The sequence below is a fragment of the Panthera uncia genome (assembly GCF_023721935.1).
Source record: "Panthera uncia isolate 11264 chromosome A1 unlocalized genomic scaffold, Puncia_PCG_1.0 HiC_scaffold_16, whole genome shotgun sequence".
Taxonomy (NCBI): domain Eukaryota; kingdom Metazoa; phylum Chordata; class Mammalia; order Carnivora; family Felidae; genus Panthera; species Panthera uncia.
The window spans coordinates 23,543,023-23,567,635 of NW_026057576.1; the positions used below are offsets into that span (position 1 = coordinate 23,543,023).

A 24,613-nucleotide genomic window follows, 5' to 3' on the forward strand; every position below is an offset into this window, starting at 1 on the left:
ATTTTGTAAGTTTTACCTTATTTTCTTGCCAGGCTATCTTTGGGTTTCTCTTTCAATTTTTTTTTTTAATGTTTATTCATTTTTGAGAGAGAGAGCGAGAGCAGGGAAGGGGTAGAGAGAGAAAGGGAGACACAGAATCCGAAGCAGTCTCCAGGCTCCAAGCTGTCAGCACAGAGCCCGACGTGGGGCTCGAACCCACGAACCATGAGATCTGACCTGAGCTGAAGTCAGATGCTTAACCAACTGAGCCACCCAGGCACCCCAATTGCCAGGCTATCTTTGAAGGCCTGGTGAGTGCTAGCACTGGCCTATGGAATCCGGCTTTATGAGATGAAGGTCAGGATAACTGACAGATTGTACCAGTGTTCTAAAAGCCTGGGTAATGAATTCAGACAACTAAATATAGGACTGGAATAAATCTTTTATTACTGAAAACAATCCACAATGGAGATGGTTGGCACTGGGCAGATTTCCACAAAAATTCACGAACAGAATTCACATAGAGAACTTGGGTACGTGACTTTGAACCCATAGGAGGCACAAATGCCACTGGTTGACTTTGAAATGCTATCTTATCACTTGGAATGGATGCCCAAAAAAGCCAGTTGTAAGATAAATTGTGTTTTTTTGCGAAGGACTCTGTCAGTTCTCATTTTACGCCCAACATGCAATAAAAGAAATTTTCTAGATCCTCACTGAAATCCAAAGACCTTTACTAATCTTCCTAAAGTAATTATTCTGCAACAATTCCCTCACAATCACAAAGTTCCTTAAGGAGCTGGGGTTACAAAGAGGCGTCACAGAAGACAGAACCTGTACTCTCAAAGACAGGAATTACCATATACACAGACTTTAATGGCTTTTAAAGTGGGACTCCTAAATCATTGTATGACTTATCAACTCAGAATTTAGAGCTCTTCTTTTACTGGGATCATTCTTTAAAATAAAACTGCTTTCCTTTACTTTTCTGTAGCAGTAGGAAGAACAGACATGGTACAAAACAGGAAGCTGTGTTGCTCCAAAAATATCACAGGATCGGATGACTCGAAAACCTTCACCAAACTTGGGACCGTGACACCATTCACATCTAGACGGGCTGCGAATGAGGAAACATCATGTCAATACTTAGTAAATATCTACTAAGGAAAAGACATCTTGCCTGATGCTGTGCAAGACTCAAAGTAGTTTAAAATGGGGCCCTTATCGTTATTGACCTTAGCATCTAATTAAAGAGCTAAAACATACACAAGTAAAAATTAAATGCTAAAAAATAGATATGTGAATACAAAACAATCCTAGTTTTCTAAAACAAAAAATATAGATGCATAGCAAGAAAACACTCTAAGGATAGACACAGAGAGAAAACAGTACTTATTCTTGGTCAATGTGATCACAGGACATTTTAAATGTCTTTATAAAGTTTTTCCATAGTTTTCAAATTTTCTGTAAGAACTACGTATTATTTTTAGAATTCAAAATAAATATATTATTTTAAAAATAAAGGGACTACCATAACCTAGTATAGGACTAGTGTCTGCATGTATTTTTAGATGCTCACAAATCAGTTAAAAAAAAATAAAGACATCAACCGCTTATTCCATTTGCACGAACAGACTGTTCACAGAAGAAGAGACTTGAATGTCGAGAGCACATTGAGAAATGTAGCTTCTCAACCTCATTAGCCATCAGAGACTACAGATACCATTTCATAATCATCAGATGGGCACAATGGAAAAGTCTGCCAGTACAAAGTTTGGTGTGGATGAGAATCATCAGGGGCCACTCATACTTTCTTGGTGGTGTAGACATCGGTATGATTTACCAATTTTAAATTTAAAAAATAAAAAAAAATTGATATAAACATGGATACACGTTAAATTTTATGTACGTATAAAATCTCAAAAGAGTTAACAGAATGTCTTGGACAAATTTTTATGGCAATACATTTTGTTTTGCTTCATATTATGAATAGCATCATAATATTCCATAACATGGATACACCGTAATTTTATTTTACCACTTTTTTATTGATGCACATTTAGGCTGCAATTACCATCCCTATGCTTGACTTGTGTTCACATGTTACTATTTCTATAAGACGAATTCTGAAGACTTAAATTTCTCTTTCAAGGGGTAAGCAGGGTACTGTCAAAATGCCTCCCACAAAGCTTTGACCAACTTACAGTGCCATGAATGGTACATGATAATCCAGTTTGGGGCATCCAAAGCCAACATTTAGTGTCAATCTTCTTCATCTTGATTAAATGGGTACATAAAAAACCTATTGTTGCTATGTGAGATCACAGTTCTTTGATTACCAATAAGATTTAACCTTCTTCATGTTTATCAGCTATCAATGTATCATCACCCCTGAATTGCATGTTCCTATCACTTATACACTTTTTATTGGTTATATCTTTTTTTATGGATTTGTGGGAGACATACATATATGTTTCAACAGCTGTATGCATTGCAATATCTTCTTGATGGCTTGCCTCTTAGTTTTATAGGTGTCATGTTACATGGAAAGATTACACTTTTGTCAAATTTATGAAATTTGGCTTTACTGTTTATATTTTTCATTTTGCTCAAGGCATGTTTTCCTATCGTGAAGTTATACATATTAATCTCCTATACTTGCTTGCGAAGGCTTTGAAGTTTTGTTTTTCGCATTTACATTATTAATCCAACTGGAACTGGTTTTGCATAGGATAGTGACATACACATAGCAGGAATCTAATGATACATTTTTTTTCCCCCGGTAGGTGACCAAATATCTCAGTATCACTTATTGAAAAATCTCTCCTTTCCCTACTGATCCACAGTGCTATTTTGCCCGACATCAGGCTTTTGCACACGCACGAGAACGTAATTGGACTATGTATTCTCTTCCATTGGTTAATTTGTCTTTTGTTGCACGTAACACCAGCTTTATTACTCTCTCTGACTTTATAATAATTGTTCATATCTGACCAGATATAAACCAACGAAGCCTTTAATGTTAGTCTTCTTTTTCAGGCTTGTCTTGGCTATTTTGGAGTCTCTGTTTTTCCATACTGGATCTTATTATACCTGAATATGTATCTTTCTCATTTGATTCAAACTTCTTTATTTTTCTGTCATTTGATGTTTTCTCTCTGTAAATGCTTTGTACATATTTCACTTGATGTATTCCTAGGTACGTTATGTTTCTTTACAAAAAGTATCATTTAAATATTACATCTCTAATTGTTTTTGATATCTGGTTTTAATTATAGCTTCTTTTCAACACCACACCATAGACATTGTTGTTATTATTTCATGGATTCTAGAGACCATGTTTGTTTATCCGCATATTTCCAATCTCTTTCCCTCCATTCCTCCTTACATCTCAGAGCTTGCTTCTGGTCGTTTTCCTCCTGATGCACACCCTTTGCAAGTTCCTTTAGTGACAATCTAGAGGAAGTCAATTCTCTGTTTTATTTTCTCTGAAATGACATTCTTTCTCCCTTGTTCTTGAAAGTTCGTTGTGCTGGGCAAAGTAGCATGTTTTCGGTCATCGTCCCACTGTTGCTAGCAGTTGACTTCTTATTCTAAGTGCCTTTTTTCCCCCCTCGCTGATTTTAAGTCTTTGCCTTCGTCTTTGGTGTCTATAAGGTGTGTTACTGCCCTCGTATAGAGCTTTCAGCGTCCGAGGTCACATCTTTCATTACTTCTGAAAATACACAAAATTCTCTGGGACTCTACGTCTGTGTTAGAGTATGTATTAATATCTCTTTACCTCCTGTCTGCATAGACACAATAATCTCTTCAGATCCCTCTGCGTGTCTGTATAGTTGTCTATTTAACCCATGCACCAAGTTAATTTCAACTGTTACACTTTTGGTTTCTAGAATTTCATTTCATTTAAAATTTCTTTTTCAGGGGCGCCTGGGTGGCTCAGCCAGTTAAGAATCCTACTTCAGCTCAGGTCATGATCTCATAGGTCATGAGTTCAAGCCTCTCATTGGGCTCTGTGCTGACAGCTCGGAGCCTGGAGCCTGCTTCAGATTCTGTGTCTCCCTCTCTCTCTGCCCCTCCCCTGCTCACACTCTGACTCTCTCTCTCCCAAAAATAAATAAACATTAAAAAATAAATAAATAGGGGTCCCTGGGTGGCTCAGTCAGTTGAGCAGTCGACTTCGGCTCAGGTCATGATCTCATGGTTCTGTTCATGGGTTTGAGCCCCACGTTGGGCGCTGTGTTGACAGCTCAGAGCCTGGAGCCTGCTTCAGATTCTGTGTCTCCCTCTCTCTCTCTACCCCTTGCCCACTCACACTCTGTCTCTGTCTCTGTCTCTCTCTCAAAAATAAACATTAAAAAATTTTTTTAATAAATGAAAATAAAATTTCTTTTTCATATGTGCCCACTCATATTTGATGGTCTTTTATTTCTTAACCATTTTTAAAATGAATATGTTTTATTACTTTAAACACTGAAAATAGGTATTTCATATTCTGTAAAGTTCATATTCTTGGATCCTTGGAGGCTTGTACCTGTTGACTGATTTTGCTGACTTTAACTCTTGATGGCTCATTTCCACACGTATTTGGACATTTCTTTCAATTGTGAGATAATGTTCAATTTAACTTAATTTTTTCGGAGTCTTCAAAGTCCAAATTGAGGCTGTTTCTCTCAAAAACACTTGGTTAGCTAGAAAAAAGGTATTTACTGCCCAGGGACACGTAGCCCACTCTTGGGTACAGATGTGAGGAATGTCAGGTTCAGCTTCCCTACTTTGTGGTGAATTCAAATCTTTTTGTACCACATCTGTTACCACTCACTAGTTTGGTTTTATTTCTTTAGAAAACTTTGTATCTTTTGAGATATTTCTTAATTTTTCATGTGCGTTCAAATCTCATGAACACTGACATCTCGATGCATTAAAATGGAAAACTTTGGGTCCTGGTCCCATTTTACTGGTAGTTTAGAATCACCTTCTTCAATTTCTTTGATGATTACTAGTCTGTTTAGGCTTCCTGCCTTTTATTGAGTCTATATTGGTAATTTATATACTCCTGGGAAATTTTACTTAGGCATACAACAAATGTTTGTTAAATCAGTAATATACGCACTGATGAGTGTAACAACAGATTTATACCATCTGAAGGAAATAAGAGATAAGCTGAGTGGACCGCCAGTGGATGGGGTTTAAAAACCCTAGTCCTGAGATTAGGCAATGATTCTCACACTGGCCACGGATCACTGAGGAGAAGTTGCTCTAAATACGTCTGGTCTCTAGGAAGCTAGAGAATAAAGCATTTCTCTGCATAGTGTGCCTGGGACTAAAGAAGCCTTTTTTGGAAGAACCCACTTCTATGTCCTTAGTAATTCACAGGACCTATGACTACGGACTGTAGAGACATTGCCAGCTACCCCTCAGCAATGTGTAACTCCCACTGGAATTAAGTAGTGACTTGATAATTTTAGCAAACGGGCTGAATTCAGACTACATCACATGCCTGAAGAGCCAGAAGGAGAAATTCGAAGAATTTTATGTATGCCCGAGGGTGTGGTGTGGTGTGTGTGTGTTGAAGGTAAAACTCTCACCTGGCCTCCGTTGACTACCATTTTAAAGGCTTAAAGGTGTATTCTTCCTAAAAGGGCTTCAGCATTTGCTCACCATTTTAGCAGCTCTTGAATTTCCACTGGGATCTCATCGTAATATTTGTCTAGATTACTTTTTAAGAAGAACAAGGAAGTAAGATGAGTCAGACACGGGGGGCTATTTAAAGAATTCTCTTTCCAAAGAGTAGGATGCGTGAAAGTGTTCTCAAACTGGAGTTTTTTCAGGTTAAGCTTCAAAATCGCAGGTGGAAAAGTAGTCAGATCAGTCCCGTTAACATTCAGATTTTCAAGTAATCTGAAAATAAAGGAAACCAAATTTAAAAGGTGTTTATGCAACTCATAATACTGAAATAAAATTCCGTCCCAATGTTCCGGAAAATTAGCATCAAAGTTAGCAATAACATACAAGTGTTTAAGAACTTCTTTAGAATCAGAGAATTAAAAAGCAATTGAAACAGTATGTTATGCCAATAAGTGCGTTTGTGTGAATAGCAAGAGTTAAAGCATATGTTTTGGGTCTTTGCAACATGTCATTATGGAAAAAGAAATACTATAGCATAATGATACAAAGAAAGGATATACATTTGTTGAGCAATTGAACACCAGTACCTATTTTTTCATCCAAACCTCATCAAAACGGTGGAATTACCACGATCATACGTATCATGTGCTATGTTGCACACGGACTTTTCATCACCCGAGTCCCCCTGGTTTTTACTGTGTCCGTTGCTTCTGAAGCCCTGATTTCTTTGTTCAAAGAGAACCAAGCTTACTGATTTTCTCATTTATACTACTTGTCTCGATGGTGTGTTTTACAGCCACTCATCTCCTTTCAAATTAGTGCTGGAGACAGGCAGAAAAGTATCTGTTTATGAGGGTCACATAAACACAAATCAAAGGCTGGTCCAACTTGTCAAGTGTGCTGGGAGTGAAGAGGTTGAAATGACGACTTTTGAAGCGAGGGGCTGGGAGCTCTGGAGTCTGTGTCATGTGCTCATGTGCAGCCTCGTTTCTTGTCCACACAAACTCTTCAGTTCTGACTCCTGACAATACTAAAACATGATCGGGGCGCCTGGGTGGCTCAGCCAGTTGAGCATCTGACTCGATTTCAGCTCAGGCCATGATCTCACGGTTGGTGGGTTCGAGCCCCACATCCGGCTCCGCTGACAGCACGGAGCCTGCTTGGGATTCTGTCTCCCTCTTTGCCCCTCCCCTGCTTGCTCTCTCTTTCTCTCTTTCAAAAATAAATAGATAAACATTTTTAAAAAATAGTATTAAAATAGTAAAGAAAAATGTTTGCTTGTGTTTGGGGGGAAAAGATAGCCATTCATTTTTTTTTTTTTAACGTTTATTTATTTTTGAGACAGAGAGAGACAGAGCATGAACGGGGGAGGGGCAGAGAGAGAGGGAGACACAGAATCGGAAGCAGGCTCCAGGCTCTGAGCCATCAGCTCAGAGCCCGATGCGGGGCTCGAACTCACGGACCTCGAGATCGTGACCTGAGCTGAAGTCGGACGCTTAACCGACTGAGCCACCCAGGCGCCCCAAGATAGCCATTAATAGACTGGGAAAGTACAGTAGGGTTTCAAAATTAATAAGGGAGAAAAAAAGAATAAGCAGCGTCTTGAAAAAATCACACACACATATACACACAGAAAGAAGGCAAATAGGAGAAGGAAGAAGGAAATAAATAGTAAATACAAAGTAAAATGGAAGGCAAAAATTTAAATATATCAGTCCTAACAAATGCGAACAGGTTGAATACTCCTGTTAAAATATAAAGATTGTTACATGGGATATAATGATTGGTACAAATATTAGAAAAGCAGAGACAAAATTATCTCACTTTACTGAGGCTAAGACTATCCTCCTAGAAAGCCAAAGAAAATCCAGTAAAACTGAACCAGAATGAAGATAAATTGAGTTATATAACTTGATTTTAAATTCATGTAAAGAAGGACAAAACTTTTCTCTATTCTGTACTGGCAATAGTCAGCTAGAAATAAAAATTAGAGAAAATGTTACATTCATAATAGCAACACAATTATAGAATACTTAGAGGAAGTTAGTAATAAAGATAAAGGACTTATGTGAAATGAGTCATAAATTCTTTTTTTTTAATTTTTTAAATATTTATTTATTTTTGAGAGAGAGCAGGGGAGGGGCAGAGAGAGGGAGACACAGAATCTGAAGCAGGGTCCAGGCTCTGAGCGGTCAACACAGAGCCCGACGTGGGGCTCAAACCCACAAACTGTGAGATCATGACCCAACCTGAAGACAGATGCTTAACCGACTGAGCCACCCAGGTGCTCCCAGTCATAAATTCTTATAAAGGACATAAAACAAAATCTAAACAAATGAAACATTATGCTGTGTTTTAGGATGAAAAGATTTAGTAACATCAGAAATATAAATTCTTCAGAATTTATATGTAAACTCAAGACAATTCCAATCGAAATTTCAATTTTGTGTTTATATTTTTTGGGGGTGGAGGGGCTTGGAATTATATTAAATGATCTTAAAGCTCATGATATAAAGAGAATAGGTTTTTTAAAAAATGTTTATTTATCCTGAGAGAGAGAGAGAGAGAGAGAGAGAGTAGGGGGGAGAGGCAGAGAGAGAGAGGGAGAAAAGAATCCCAAGCAGGTTCTGCCCTATACGTGCAGAGCCCAACTCGGGGCTCGATCCCATGAATCGCAAGATCATGACCCGAGCTGAAATCAAGAGTCAGACACTTAACTGACGGAGCCACCCAGACACCCCCTAAAGAGAATAGTTAAAAGATTATTATTGAAAAATAGTCTCCCTATTAATTGTTAAAAATTATTCTAGGGGCGCCTGGGTGGCTCAGTCGGTTAAGCGTCCGACTTCAGCTCAGGTCACCATCTCACGGTCCGTGAGTTCGAGCCCCGCATCGGGCTCTGGGCTGATGGCTCGGAGCCTGGAGTCTGCTTCTGATTCTGTGTCTCCCTCTCTCTCTGCCCCTCCCCCATTCATGCTCTGTCTCTCTCTGTCTCAAAAATAAATAAACGTTAGAAAAAATTCTTAAAAAAAAAATAAAATAAAATAAAAATAAAAATTATTCTAAAGTCATAAGTAAAATAGGATGGCACTGACCTAGAAGGACATAGATGAACTTCAGAGACTTTTTAAAAATCAGTGTGAGAAAAAATCAGAGCTTGGTATTATTAAGATTACACGATGTATGTGTATATCCTTACCCAAAATAAGTGAAGACTGATAAGAACACAGGTACACACACAGAAAAATGAACAAGGTTCTCTTGTCATTCTATTACGTAGCCATCAGGACAGCTTTTAAACGATCACTGAAAATGTTATGTCTTAAAATGTTATGTCTTAAAAATACCAATCATTTTTGAGGAGGGCACCTTTTGGGATGAGCACTGGGTGTTGTATGGAAACCAATTTGACAATAAATTTCATATATTAAAAAAATAAAAATAAAAATAAAAATAAAAATACCAATCATTCAAATACTGTTTTTGTAAACTTTATGCTTTCACATATTATGTTTTATGACCATTCAATATATGAACGAATTCAATTTTCTCCAACACAGTCATTACCAAATATACCCTTACAGGGCATATGACTGTGTGTACTTAGTACTTCCCAAATACCTGAGTTTCTGGATTTTGTTTGGGATAGAAGCAATACTATTGTAGGAGATATCAAGTTCCTCAAGATGGGCCAAAGAAAATAACCTTAAATAGAAAAAAGAAAATGAAATTAAAAATGACGACATGTTTGTCATTACTGGGCATGAATGAAGAATTAAATATTTGAGTAAAGAGGTAAAAGTATTAGAGAAGCTGTATTTTTCTAAGATCTTATAATTTATGGACTTCTTTTCATTATAGGCAGTGCAATTACAATCCAAGTTCCTCAAATAAACCATTTATCCTTTAAGACTGCCTTGAAATGTTTGGAGTGGATAAAGCTCCACGCAGAAAAAGCCACCTGAGAGATGCCTAGCACATTCGGATATATTATTTTCTTGGTTGCTGTATTAGTTTCCTAGGGCTGACATAACAAATGTCACAGCCAGGTGGCGTGGAGCAAGGGACATGTACACTCTCACAGTCCGGGAGGCCAGCGGTCCGAAATCAGGGTGTTAGTGGAGCCAGTTCTCTTTCGGAGGCTGTGAGGACCCTCCAGGTAGGCTTTGGGATGGAGAAGACAAGAACCAAGAAAGAAAGAGGCAAAAAAAAAAAAAAAAAGGGAAAGGAAAGGAGACATTCTGGTGATGTCATTACCCCTTAAACAAACAATGAAAACATATTTCATGAACAAATGCTATCTCAAGGCTTTGGGGAAAAGAAGACACCTTTTGGGTTTTTGAAATGATTTATCATCTTTATTTTACAAGAAAACTAAATAGACCCATCGAAGGGCTTTCCGTGGTTACAAGACTTCAAACACTTAACCTGAGAGAGTTGATGACACCTTTACGTTGTATGATCAAGAGCATAACTCTAACTGTAGGGGGCCTAACGGCAAGGGCATAGCTAGGATGAGAACCCCTTTCTTTGTGCCTCCAGAGCCTAGACTTTCCTCTCTGCTTTTGCTTTACAACAGATGCCCTAAGCAGCTCAACACAAAATCGTAGCAACAAAAAATTGGGCCTCAGGGAATTTGTGCTGTGCTGTCAATCTTCCCCTAATACACATACAGAACCTGTTATCTAATAAAATATATACGGCTTTATTTTAGAAACACTAGTATTATTGAGAAATAGCTCCTTAAAACTTTTTGACTATAACCAATGGCTAACCAATAGTCCAAACTAATTTGCTTAATCTCTAAATAGTGAATAATGTTGACCCTTTACTTACGAACAAGTTGTAGTTGCTTTAGGAATTTTTATATTCCTGGGCGCCTGGGTGGCCCAGTCAGTTAAGGGTAGGACTTGGGCTCAGGTCATGATCTCATGGATAGTGAGTTCAAGCCCCGCATCAGGCTCTGTGCTGACAGCTCAGATTCTGTGTCTCCCTCTCTGTCTGCTCCTCCCCTACATGTGCCCCCCTCCATCTTTCTCTCCCTCTCTCTCTGTCTCTAAATTAACATTAAAAAAAAGAATTTTTACATTTTGCTTATTTAAAATTTTTTTTTAATGTTTATTTACTTTTGAGAGACAGAGTGTGAGTGGGAGAGGGGCAGAGAGAGAGGGGGACACAGAATCTGAAACAGGCTCTAGGCTCTGAGCTGTGAGCACAGAGCCTGACGTGGGGCTCGAACTCACGCAAAACGGTGAGACTATGACCTGAGCTGAAGTCAGACGCTCAACCGACTGAGCCACCCAGGCGCCCCTACGTTTTGTTTAAATGACAGTTATGGTTATTAAAGCTTGTAATTCTAATTATAGATTATCCAATGTAAGTTTATATTTAGATGCATATATAGGTACATACACATACATATATGTGTCTTTATATGTACATAAATATATGCAGTTTGTGTGTGTGTGTATATGTGTGTGTGTGTATACATATGCAGGGTTATGTGTGTGTATATATATGTATATATGTACACACAGATTAGTGTACACACATATATTACTTAGCTCTGTTCACCGGGACTGTCTAGAAGCAATGTCATCACCATAGCAATGGGACATCCAGCACTCAGATCTCAGTTTTTAAACACCATCTTTCAATAAAAAAGAAACAGGGTTTCCCTAGAGAAATAGCTGCTTCTAGTATCAAGGCAGAGAAAATACAATTTATGTTACTGTTAAAAAATATAGATGATTTAAACAGAAATAAAATATACACAATGCAGTATTCTTACTTTCTTAGTGTTTATGTTTTTATATATGTGTAATGTATGATGCGTATATACACATTTTTATACAGAAATGGTATAACTTCTATATGCTTTTTGTTCTTTTAAATGACTGAATAGTGATACAGCTTATGAATATAGAATTTGTCAGATTGTTAGTTATAAACAATGCTAGGTGAACAAGCTTATAAATGAATTTTGATGCGGTTCCTTAATTGCTGTGAGAATCTTTACAAAATGTTGTTCAACTATTTAAGAGCCCCTGTCCCTTTGCCCTTTACCTATGTTCAATTTGTTAAACTCTAACTTGAAGAAATATCTTGTTTTGCATTTGGTTACAGTTTTGGTTTAAAATTTTCATTAGGGGTTAAATAATTCCCTGTCCCTATGTGGGGGAGGGGGAGGGGGGAGGAAACCCATCTCTCTCATACCCAAATATCAACATTCCTATTACAGAATCTTCGGTATTATACTAGCTAATTTATTAGTTTACAGATTAGGAAATTGAGACCAGGAAGCTTAAGTGACTTTCTCCAGACAAAACAGGTCATTATCAATTTTGAAGTTAAAAGTCTAGATTTCCTAATTCCACATACAGTGTCCTTTCCAAAAAGGCTGTCAAGGGATAGGTGCAAATTTCTCACTTGAGCCTCTTTATATGATATGTATTCTTTTAATCTATACTCAGATAATCGATCTCTAGATGAACGCTCTAGCCCCCGTAAGAGTTGACATCTATGTAGCTGGTAGGATTCCTTTCAACACAATAACAAGAAGCAAATCAGTGAATCAGAACAAAATGCGAATTATTCAATGGCTAAAAAGTTGCCAGCTGCTTTCAAACGGGAAATTGATCGCTTTCTAAATAGTAAATTCTTTTCTGTGTTTATAATCTCAGGCTACCGACCTTACCCAGGTGGAAGGGTAGTGATCAAATTAAAGGCAATGCTGAAAACTCTAAGGAACTTAAGCTGTTGAATTTCAGAAGGGATTTCTTTGATAGGATTATTCCTCAGGAATAGTAGTTGTAAATTTTTAAGAGAAAATATCTGAGGAACAGAAAAGAGAAACAAATATTAGTGGCATGATAAAGTGTAAAAGTCTCTGTTTGTTACATTTTGTAAGCCCTTTGAACTACCATAGTAGAATCAGCAAAAGAACATTAACTGGCTGTATTATTTATGTCTTTTTTCACTCTTTTCCAGGGCATCATAAGTGGCAATTTTTTGGTTATAATTATTATTAGTAAGACATTATTCTTGAAAAGACAGTAAAATCAAAATCAAAATTAAAATTAAAAGAAATTATTGCAATATATACCAATGATAAAAATGGACTCACTTCTGTGGGAAAATAACTGATCTCATTAAAGGATAAGTTAAGATATATCAATTGGGAAGCCAACGGTGTTAAGTCTGGACAATTCATAATAAAAAAACCCTGAAAGAAAATGACAAGAGATTAGAGGTGAATCATTAACAAGGCACAAAATATTTTATACTAAAGTAAACCAAGCAAAACAACGAGCACATAATCTGAGTGACGGTGTTTATCACAACACACTAACGAGCCTATAGTCACCTTCCATTCATGTATTTTAGTCTGTCATAATAATAATTTCTTAATTATGTGAAGGACAGAAACGAAATAGAAACACCGCTAAGCATTCATGTGTGTAAGAAGTATAGTGTTATATGTGTGGCAGGAATTATTTTCATTAATAACAAGCAAACATGGCTTGCGTGTCCACTATATGCTGAAAAGTTAGTAAATATATTTTACATTCAATTACATCTTTTATCTTATTTTGTCATGTTTCTACTTCTATTTCTCCCTAGTCTCGCTGTTAATCTAACAGCTAAAATTTCTTACTGAAATATGCCAACTCGGAATGAAGAAAACTATGTCCTGTTATGAACTAAATGTTTGTGTTCCCGCCATATTCACATGTGAAAGCCCCAACCCTCAGTGTGATGCCATGTAGAGATGAGGCCTGTGTGAGGTAATTAGGGTTCCACGAGGTCTGAAGGGTGGAGCCCTTCTAATGGGGTTAGTGCCCTTATAAGAACAGGAGGGGACCAGAGCTCTCTCTTTCTACCATGTGAGGATACAGGAAGAAGTCTGCTGTGAGCAAGAGACCTGGAACCAGGAAGCGAGTCAGCTGACCCCTCAATGCTGGACTTCCCAGCCGCCGGAACTGTGAGAAATGAACATTCGCTGTTGAAGTCGTTCAGTCTGTGGCATTTTGTCAAAGCAGCCGGAACTGCTGCTTAATTTTGATTAAGACGCGCCTGCTGGCCCCCCATATCTTTAATGCTCCAGGAGAGTGGAAACATTTGTTTCTTAAGGATCGGAGACTCACTAATGGTCGCCTGACTGAACCAAGGGACTCCATTGCTCAGCTCGTAGAGAAGGGAGACGTCGCCATAGTGCATCAGGCTACGCCAGGTAGCGTATAAGAATGAAAAGGTTCACGGCTAAAGAATCTTGAAGTTGAAAGTGCTGGTTTCAGAACTGAGATTTTACTTGTTTGTTTGTTTACGTTTTTATTTTTTTACCGAGAAAGCACGAGCTGGGGAGGGGCAGAGGGAGGAAGCGAGAGAATCTCAAGCAGGCTCCATTCCCAGCACAGGGCCCATGGAGGGGTTTGATCTCACAACTGTGAGATCACGACCTGCCAAAATCAAGTGTCCGACGCTTAACTGACTGAGCCACCCCGGGCGCCCCGAGACTGACCTTGTATTAAAGTATTACTATTGGTAAACGTGTATATAGACAAAAAGGAGGCGTTCTTTTTTTCCTGTCATTAGACTCTCCTCTCTGCCGAACTGGCGGGTACACTTATGTAGTAGAAACGTGTCTGTCGTAGTCTCCAATCACTCCACTTACTGTGCCAACAATTAGCGCCTTTACATTTCCTTCTGCCTTGGAAAGTGCTTCCCCCGTTTCCTTCCATGAACTGCCTTCTCACTTCATTAGTGGCCTGCGTATAGTCAGCCGTCAGCTCACAGGGCAGCTGACCAGAAAGGCCTTCCCTAACCAACCTGTGATAAATAGTGGCCTCCCAAACCTGTTTGCTGTGGTTATCATGGAAGGGTCTGGAAGAACTAAATAGCGCAGAGAATGTGGAGCCTTTCCCCATCTCCCGAGCTGCTCTAGCGACCTTTAAGTGCTTAGACCCTGAGTCTGTATCATACTATTCGGTACACTTGTTTTGTGTAAATTTTGTTCATATAAAATCTACTTCTTTTAATAAGGCCCTGAAATAAATAAGGAATTATGACGTTTGCTTCGTCTGTGTCGCCCCCACAGAACTCTGGATTCTACTCTGGAGTCAAATATTTTTTTAAATAATATTTATAGCCGTGGAAATAATTTTTTTTTCTTGACTAGCTTCACCCAGCTCTTTCAAAGCTACATTCTCGGCGCCTGGGTGGCTCAGTCGGTTAAGCGTCCGACTTCAGCTCAGGTCACGATCTCGCGGTCCGTGAGTTCGAGGCCCGCGTCGGGCCCTGGGCTGATGGCTCGGAGCCTGGAGCCTGCTTCCGATTCTGTGTCTCCCTCTCTCTCTGCCCCTCCCCCGTTCATGCTCTGTCTCTCTCTGTCTCAAAAATAAATAAACGTTAAAAAAAATAAATAAATAAAAGCTACATTCTCTCTCCATTTGAAGCAAGGATGAGCAAACCACACTTTGCCAACTGTTTTTTTCTAAATAAAGTTTTATTGGAACATAGCCGTGCCCATAAGTTTAAGCATTGCATATAGCTGCTTTTGAACTATCGAACAGAGTTGAATACTTGTGACAGAGACCATGCAACCCTCAAAGCCTAACGTTTTACGATCCAGCCCTTTACAGAAAAAGCTTGCCAACCTCTCATTTAAAGTAATTCGCTCCGGGGACACCTGGGTGGCTCAGTTGGTGAAGTGTCTGACTCTTCATCCCGGCTCAGGTCCAAATCTCACAGTTCACGAGTTTGAGCCCCACATCCGGCTCTGTGCTGACAGTGCAGAGCTTGCTTGATATTCTCTCTCTCTCCCTCTTTCTCTGTCCCTCCCCCACTCATGCTGTCTCTGTCCCTCTCAAAAATAAATAAACTATAAAAAAAATTTTTTAAATAAGATTTTTTAAAAAAACAAAGTAATTCACTTCAAAACCAGATAATCTGATATTTTTACTTCTAATGGTTGACAATCTTATTTCAAAACAACCTTCCCACTGAAACCGACAGGGTAAACAAACACAACACAATAAAGGCTTGGGGAATTACCAAGTGTTGCTAGGATTTCATAAACCAAACTTCCAGAGAGGAGAGAATCTCAGGGAGGTAAACACGACGCTCAACACTACTTTTCTCCCGAAGTCATTTGCTTCACCAAAAGCTGTGGTCAAGAGGCTGAACAGAATCATAGCCAGCCTAATTAGGGCTAGAAAGATAAAAACTGGAGTTCAGGGCTTACCAAAGACGAGGGGGGCCTCCGACTTGGTATGAAAGGGCCGAAAGGCTACAGCCTTAGGAGAAAAGGTTAACAGGAAAGCTCTATAAGATTGAAGCTCAGATTAAAATAAAGAGCTTTCGAAGCTTCTGGTCCAAGGTGGCAGTGTAGAAAGTCCCTGAACTCACCTCCTCCATGCACACACCCAATCTACACACACCTACTCAGAGAGCAATTCCTCCTGAAGAAGAACCGAGGGCTGACTGAACAGCTTCTGCACAACAAAAGATAGAGAGACCACGTAGAGAACGTCAAAGGAGATGGAAATACTGTGAGGAAGGCAACCCGCGCGCCCTCCACGCACTGCAGTGGGATAGTGCTGAGGGACCAGGAGCAGATTCATCTGCTCTGAGGCACAGAGGAAAAGCCTGGGTTTAAGCGAGCAACTGGAACAAAAAGGAACCAGCACGAGGACCCTGGCAAACCGCGGGAGAGCCGCTGGAGCTCTGGAACTCTCTCTGGGTTTGTGGGGCTGGTAAGCGCCATGGTTGATGCTCCCCCTCCACCTCCATAGCGCAGAGGGGAGCAGGCCCCGCTGGTGGCCCCAGGCCCCTAGCTCACAGCAGCCCCAGGCTCCCGGGGACACAGAGAAAAAGCCGCGGTTTAAAGGAGCAGCTAGAATAGAAAAGATTTAGCCCTAGAACGCTGCCAAATGGAGGGGGGCTGCTGGAACTCTTTCTGGGTCGGAGGGGCTGGTGAACACCACGTTTAACATTTCCCGGCTGCCTTGACAGTGCAGGAAGAAGCAGAGTCTGGGCACCATAGCCGGTGTGCTGTCTCAGCGAGCCCCAGTTCCCTAGCCCACACCAGCCCTAATCACCCCTCCAAGATGGCCCCAGGATGGTACACACCGGGACACTCCCAGTCAGTGCTACAGGTTCAGCCATCAAGCCAAGGTGACAAGGGGGCAAAGCACTCCAGAATAGGCCAGGCCTGCCCCCACGTCAGCTCCAGATGGCTTGTCAGGGCACCCCCAGTGCAGAGGGCTTTGGGACTTTCTGGCTCATGCCTACTTTGGCCCCAGCATCCCGCCAGGGCCTCTCCCGTGAAAACCACCCCGGGGAACCCCCAGCCTGCACCCTGTATCGGCTCCAGCCACCCCACAAGGGTGACCCTGCACAGAGTGTCCCAGGATGACCTGACTTGCACACACTTCAGCTTCAGCTGTCCTGCCAATGTGTCCTCTGCACGGAGAATCCTGAGACCCCCCGCGCCCCCCCCCCGCCCCCCGCGGGGCCCATACCCACTTCAGCTCAAGCCACTCCACCAGGGCAGCCCTGGCACCAGCTAGAACGATCTTTACAATTATTATTAATAATTATTAATTATTATTAATAACTATTTCTAATAAAGTTAGAGTTATTTAAGTTATTTAATAAGTTAGAGTTATAAAGTAAAGTTATTTCTAAAAACTTTATTTCTAATAATTTATTTCTAATTATTATATAATTATTATTATTAATAAATTATTAATAACGATCTATTACAATTACGATCTTTACAATTTCTTTCAACTCCAGTTTACTTAGAGGTATATTTGTTTTCCTTCATCCTCAGTGGGTGTTGAATGTTGTCAAGTTTTTGCATCTATTGAGATGAAATTGTTGAGAATAACATTGATTTTCAAATATCAAGGCAACTTTGAGTTTCTTGCAAAAGCTTCATTTAGTCATGATACATTGTCCTTCGTTTTAAAACTTTTCACATTGCAGGATTTGAATTGCTAATATTTTCTTAAGAAATTTTGCACGTACATTCATGAAAAACAGTGGCCCATAATTTTTCTTTCTTACAATGTCCTTGTGTGGCTTTGGTATGAGAGTTATACAGGCATCATAAAATAAGGTGGTGTAAACAGGTTGTATCTCCCTTACATGTTTGGTAGACTCACTGAGGACGACCTATGGGCCTGGAACTTTCTTTGTGTGAAGGCTCTTAATTAAAATTTTAATTAGATTTTTTTACAGATACGAAACTGTACTGGTGTTCTATTTCTTATTACGCCTGTTTCAGCAAGTTGTGTTTTCCAGTGAAGTTTTCCATTTCATCATAGCCGTGGCACTCACTGGGAAAATGTTCACAGTGTTTTATTATTTTCTATTTTAAAGTCTGTGAGACATGTGGTGATTTCCCCTTTTCTATTTTGATTTTGATATTTAGAATTTTCTTTCCTTTTTCCTTAACCAATCATACTATGGATTTAGAAATTTTATTCCTCTTTTTAAAGAACCAAGTTTTGTCAAATGCCTTTTCTGCATCAATTGAGATGATTATGTATTTTCTCCCCTTATGCAGGAATGTATATTGATTGATTTTCTTATGTTGAATCACCCTTTTATTTCAAGAATAAATGTCACTTGGTTATTATGTATAATCCTTTTAATTTTTTTTAAATCACTTTGCTAGTATTTTACCCAGGAGAATACTTTGCTAGTATTTTGCGGGAGAGGGGCAGAGAGAGAGAGGGAGAGAGGGAATCTCAAGCAGGATCTGTGCTATCCTTGAGTAGCCCGACAAGGCTTGATCTCAAGAACCACGAGATCATGACCCGAGCCGAAATCAAGAGTTGGACACTTAAGTGACTGAGCCAGCCAGGTGCTCTGCTGAGGATTTTTATCTATGTTCATAAGGGGTGTTGGTCTGTGGTTTTCTTGTGGTGTCTTTTGTTCCTTTGGTATCTGGGTTATATTGACAGCATAGAATATGTTAGAGATTATGATATTCTAGTTTAAAAGAATATATATTTGTTCACTCAGATGACCAAAATATATCTCTCATATGTGTATTTGGTCTTCATTCCAAAGTTCCTGGCTCACAGCTTCCCACATCTTTGAAATTTCTAGAGTCCTAAGAGCAATGGGAACATCTTCTGTTATATTTAATTCCTTGTCCTCCATTCCTGAAACCACATCAGAGCCATAAAGATGAAATGGGTGTCTTGTTATTCATGACAAGCCCCTTTCTACAACTGGGTTTCTGTTAATGAGGCGGCTTGTGGAAAGCCCTGAAGGATGGAGGCTGGTTGCCAGGGGAACCAACCATGTGATTAGAGGGTTGGCATTTTTGGCCTCGTCAACTGCCCTCCTCCAGAGAGGGAAGAGGGGAGGAAGACTGAGTTCAATCACCAAAGGTCAGTGGTTTAATCAATTATGCCTATGTAATAAAGCCTCCAGAAAACCAAAACGACAGGGTTTGGAGAGCATCCTGGTTGGTAAATACGTGGAGATTTGGGGAGAGTGGTGCCTGGAGAGGGCATGGAAGTTCCATATACTTTTTCCATACTTTGCCCTGTGTATCTCTTTATCTGACTGTTGATTCATATCATTTAATATCCTTTGTAATAAACCAGTTATCTAGCAAGTAAATGGGATTCCTGATTTCTGTGAGCCACTCTAGCAAATTAATTGAACCCAAGGAGAGGGTCGTGGGAACCTCTAATTTGTAGCCAATTGGTTAGAAGTGTAGGTGACAGCCGGGGCGTGTGATTGGCATCCTGAGTTGAATGGCAATCTTGTGGGAGTGAGCACTTTACCTGTGGAATCTGGTGTTATCTCTAGGTAGTGTGAGAATTGAGTTGAATTGTAGGACACCCAGCTGGTATCTGAGAATTGCGTAGTGGTGTGGGGCAACTGCTCCCCCCACCATGGTGGAACTGGGTTCAGAATACTATTAGAGGTGTTCTCTCCTCTTTCATTTTCTGGAAGAGTTTGAGAGGTATAGGTATTCATTTTTCTTTAAACGTTTAGCAGAATTCATCCATGAAGCCATCTGGTCCTGGACTTTTCTTTGTTGGGAGGTTTTGATTATTTACTCAATCTCTTTACTCTGTATAGGTTTACTCAGATTTCTATTTGTTGTTGAGTCAGTTTTGGTAATTTGTGTTTTTCTAAAAAATGTTTCCTTTCATCTAAGATATTTCATTTGTTGGCATACAGTTGTTCATAGTATTCTATTATAATCCCTTTTATTTCTGTAAAGTCAGTAGTAATGTCTCCATTTTCATTTTTGGTTTTAGTTATTTGTATTTTCTTTTTTTCTTCATTTAGCTAAAGATTTGTTGATTTTATTGATCTTTTTAAAGAACTATATTTTTTGTTGATTCTCTCTACTGCTTTTCTTTTCTTTTCTTTTTAATGTTTATTTATTTTAGAGACAGAGAGACAGAGCACAAGTGGGGGAGGGGCAGAGAGAGCCCGAGATGGAATCTGAAGCAGGCTGCATGCTCTGAGCTGTCAGCACAGAGCCCGACGTGGGGCTCGAACCCACAAACCATGAGATCAGGACCTGAGCTGAAGTTGGACGCTCAACCAACTGAGCCACCCAGGCGCCCCATCTCTCTACTGCTTTTCTATCTACTATTTCATTAATTTCTGTTGTAATCTTTCTTACTTCCTTCTTGCTGCTAGTTTAGGGTGTAGTTTTCTCTTTTGCTCAGGTTCTTCAAGGTGTAGAGTTAGGTTGTTGATTTAAGATTTTTCTTCTCCACATACCCTTTCCACACACGTGCACCTGGTCTTCCCCAACATCAACGTTTCACACACCAGTATGATGTATTTGTTATAATCAATGAACCAACATTGCACACATCATTATCAACCCAAGTCCGTAATTTACATTAGAGTTCAAACCTCTTGTTGAATAGTCTGTGGGTCTTGACAAATGTATAACGAAATGAATCCATTAGCACAGTATCATATAAAATAATTTTACAGCCCTGAAAATCCCTTGTACTCCTCCTATTCAACCTTCCCTCCCTCCTCCAACATCCCTGGCGACCACTGATAGTTTTACTATCTCCATAGTTTTGCCTTTTCCAGAATGTTTTTTATTGTTGTTATTTGATTACTGCCTCACTGGTGTTTAATTATTTTGCAATCTGCCATATTGATTCTTGTCTTGTTCTCTTTTGTGGTATATTTTTAAGACAGTTTCTTAATAGTTGTTACCATGGAGATTATAGTTGGCATCTTAAATTTATAACAATCTAGTTTGGACTGATACCACGTTAACTTCAATAGCACAAAAAAATCTTTGTTCCTATACACATCTACCCCTGTCCTTGTTGTTTCATCAAAAATGACATCTTTCTACATTGTGTGTCCATTAACATATATTGATAACTATTGTTTTATGCATTTGTCTTTTAAATAACATAGGACATAAAAATAAGTGTTGAAAACCAAAAATAGAACAATTCTGGGTTTTATATGTACCTATGTAGTTACCTTTACCAGATTTTATTTCTTTTTCAGGTTTTGAGTTCCTGTCTAATATCTTTTCGTTGCAGACTAAAGAATTCTCTTCGGCATTTCATATAGGGCAGGTGTACTAATAACAAACTCCCTCAGCTTTTGTTTATCTTGGAACATCTTAATTTGTCATCTAGTTTTTGAAAGATAGTTTTGCTGGATATAGGATTCTTGGTTGAGAGATTGCTTTTCTTTCTTCACTTTAAAAATGTCATCCCATTCCTTTCTGACTTCCATGGTTTCTGATGACAAATTGGCTATCAAGTTTGAGCATCCCTTATGCATGACAAATCATTCCTGCCTTGCTGTTCTCAAGATTTTCTCTAGCTTTTGACAGATTACAATGTGTTTCAATGTGAAACTGTCCGTGTTTATCCTTTTGGAATTTGTCAAGCTTCTGAGATCTACAGATTTGTACCTTTAATCAATTTGGGGAGGTTTTGGCCATTATGTCTTCAAATGTTCTTTCTGCCCGTTTCTTTCTCTTCTCTTTCTAGGACTTCCATTACTTGGTACACTTGGTGGTGTCTGATTGGTCCCTTGGCCTCTGTTCATTTTTCTTTCTTCTTTCTCCTCCTTCTCTTTCTTCTTCCTCTTCTTCTTCTTTCTGTTCATCATATTTGATTATTTCAATTGACCTATCTTCCAGTTCTCTGATTCTTTCTCGTGCCTGCTCAAACCTACAATTGAAAGCTTCCAGTGAGGTTATTGTATTTTTCAGTTCCATAACTACTTTTTGGTTCTTCTTTGTAATTTCTATCTCTTTATTGATAAATCTCTGCTAACATATCATTCTTCTGTTTTTTGTTTGTTTGTTTTGTTTTTAGCTACTTCAGAATACTTAAGACAGTTGATATAAAGGTTTTTCCCCCCTAGTAAGTCCAATGTCTGTGCTTCCTCAGAAACAGTTTCTATTAATTTCTGCTGTGACTGGCCACATTTCTTGTTTCGTCACATATTCCATATTTTTTGTTGAAAACTGAACAGTTGCATATTATAATGTGGTAACTCTAAAAATCATATTATTCCCCCTTTCCATTTTTTTTTTTAAATTTTACTTGCTGTGGGCTGTAGCTGTTGGTTTAGTGATTTTTCTTAATTGTTTTCGTGAAGTCTATAATTTTTCATGTGTTGTGTTTGAAATCTCTGCTCTGTTGGCTAGTGTTCAGTTAGTGTTTTGACAGAGATTTCCTTGTACAACAGGACAGGAGTAGAGAGAGAATAATATTTCTTCCAGTCTTTTCAGATTGGCTCTACGCAAGGGCACCCTTTCAATGCTTAGCCAGGTCATTAAAAGGTAGTGATTGCATGGGATCTTCTCTAGAATGCGTCCTGCCCTGGCCATGCACATAGCTTTCTAAATTCCCCAGTATCCATAGGCCTTTTTGAATGCCCTACCTTCCCCCAAGAAACTCTCTTGTCGCTTTTCCTATTTTTGCAAGTTTTCTATGAGTTTGAACTTATTTCGAAATACATTTTTAAATGAAACCTAGATCTTGAGGTCAAAGAGCTCTGACTTCAAACCTAAGGCTCTGCTACTTGCTGGCTGGATGGTCTTATTTTCATTGGGCTTCAGTGCTCCTAACTGTAAACCACAGATTATAATACCTATTCGGCTGAATTGTAAGCTTTAAGAGTAACATTTGCTTTGCACAGAGTGGGTCCTTAATAAATGGCAACTATTATTATAGCTGTTCATCACACCAGGCTTGTGTTCAGTGAAAATTTAGCCTGTTGCTAGATGTGGCACAAGGGCCAAAGATTGCCCATAACTTCAAAATATGATAATTCTGAATCTCACTTTTTTTTACTCACGCCAGATAATGAAAATACACTATGATTTCTTTGGATCTTAACATTTTACAAAACTGGAATGAAGGCAAACTAGGACATAGGTTTAGAGATAAATTTGCATGCGTTCCTGGAAAATCTCTATTGTAACAGGAAGGCTCCCTTCAATACCGTGGAAACTAACCAAAGTTAAGAAACCTAGAGCAAGAATAATGGCTGATTTGAAAAGAAATTGCCATTAAAAAGATGTAGCATACCTTAAGATTAAGTGCATTTCTTCCATGTATTTGACAGTTAATTATGGCTAGGTTGGTCATGGCTATTATTGTTTCATATCGTGTTGCATTAATAGTCTTAAAACCTTCACCCCGTATCACATGTGACTCCTCTCTTTTTATAGGTTTAATGTTAATGATACCTACATAAACAGGAGAAAAAAATGAGACCTAAATGCATTAGCACTTAGAATGAAAGTTAAGAGGTATTTATATTACGGTCACAGTGAATCATGGTAAGTAGGTTAGCTGTGTACATCCTCTGGGAGAGAGTGCTCTGAGACTTTACTAACCTAGTCCCACTGGTTCTATTTGCTAAACTGGGCTTTGTTTTGTGTGTGTGTGTGTGTGTGTGTGTGTGTGTGTGTGCATGTGTGTCTGTGTTTCAAATATTAGCTGGCACCTTTGTCTTTCCAAAGGAAAACCGTATGCTCATAGATTTCTCTCCAGATAACTTAGATTCTATCAATCTCAGTCTTTTTGTGTTATGTGTACAAATATTTTCAAAACTTTTACTACGAATTACATAAGCAACTTCTTGCTTCACAAAACTAATAAAGGACATCACATAATCGTAAGTCAGATAGAGATCACCTCGCAAGGGACACCCTTGCTGTGTTTCAAGGGCCTTATATAATTCGGCTTTCTTGTCTCCGTTTGGAGACCCCACACAAAAAAAGAAAAAAAATCCAAACAACTTAGAAGTTAGTCAAACAAAGAGCATCTAAATTTACTTCCTCATGACCCTTGCGGGTTTCACCTTCAGAAACGGCCTATTCAAGTATAAACCCAAATGCAGCAGGAAAATATTTTGTGACCTCGGAACATATATTTTACATTCATGGCCATTCTTGCTGTATTATTTGCAGCAACATATTTTACAATCTCAGAAAGCCTTAGGCCATGGCTTCAGTGAAAGGAAATCATGCATCCTAGACCAAAGAAAGCAATGTTCAGTTTCTAGCTGCCAAAATAGGCCCTGTGTGCCCATCTCAGATCAGTAGATGTGAAAGGTAACTGCAGCATCAAGAGAGATGTATGATATGATAGAGAGAGTCGTTGTCTTGGGAGAGAGAGTGGATCAAGAAGGAAAGGAGAGCGAGTTAAGACCTAGGTCTCTGTGCTGTTCCCAGCCCACCCATCCCCATGGACTAGGCCCAAGCATTGGTTTTGGGATGGAAATGGGAATTCAGGTGGAGAAAAAAATAGAAATGCCCTGATGGATCCCTGAAGGCTCTGGAAACTTTCAAAAGGGGACCGCCAGAGTGGGACAAAGTCAACAAATCAGAAATGGCAGCATGATTTGTTTCGGCTGATGACCTGGGAAAAAGAGAAAGTCCTATCATTGGAGCCTTCTGTGTTTAATCATTAACTGAATCATTCCTTGGTTATTTCTTCTGCTCTAGAATTTT

The 24,613-nt window shown here is 39.1% G+C and overlaps 1 protein-coding gene across 1 annotated transcript in view; it reads right to left on the bottom strand.

Annotated features, from left to right (window-relative positions):
• Positions 1–414: 414 nt before the first annotated feature.
• The window catches only part of LRRC63 (leucine rich repeat containing 63), a 42,971-nt gene continuing 18,772 nt past the window's right edge, over positions 415–24,613 (bottom strand). The window contains exons 4-9 of the mRNA XM_049646955.1: positions 23,184–23,344; positions 12,734–12,832; positions 12,305–12,441; positions 9,229–9,312; positions 5,641–5,880; positions 415–1,096 (exon numbers count right to left, since the gene is read on the bottom strand). Coding sequence (XP_049502912.1) covers positions 877–1,096; positions 5,641–5,880; positions 9,229–9,312; positions 12,305–12,441; positions 12,734–12,832; positions 23,184–23,344 — 941 coding nt within the window. The 3' untranslated portion in view covers positions 415–876. The remainder of the gene's footprint in view (positions 1,097–5,640; positions 5,881–9,228; positions 9,313–12,304; positions 12,442–12,733; positions 12,833–23,183; positions 23,345–24,613) is intronic.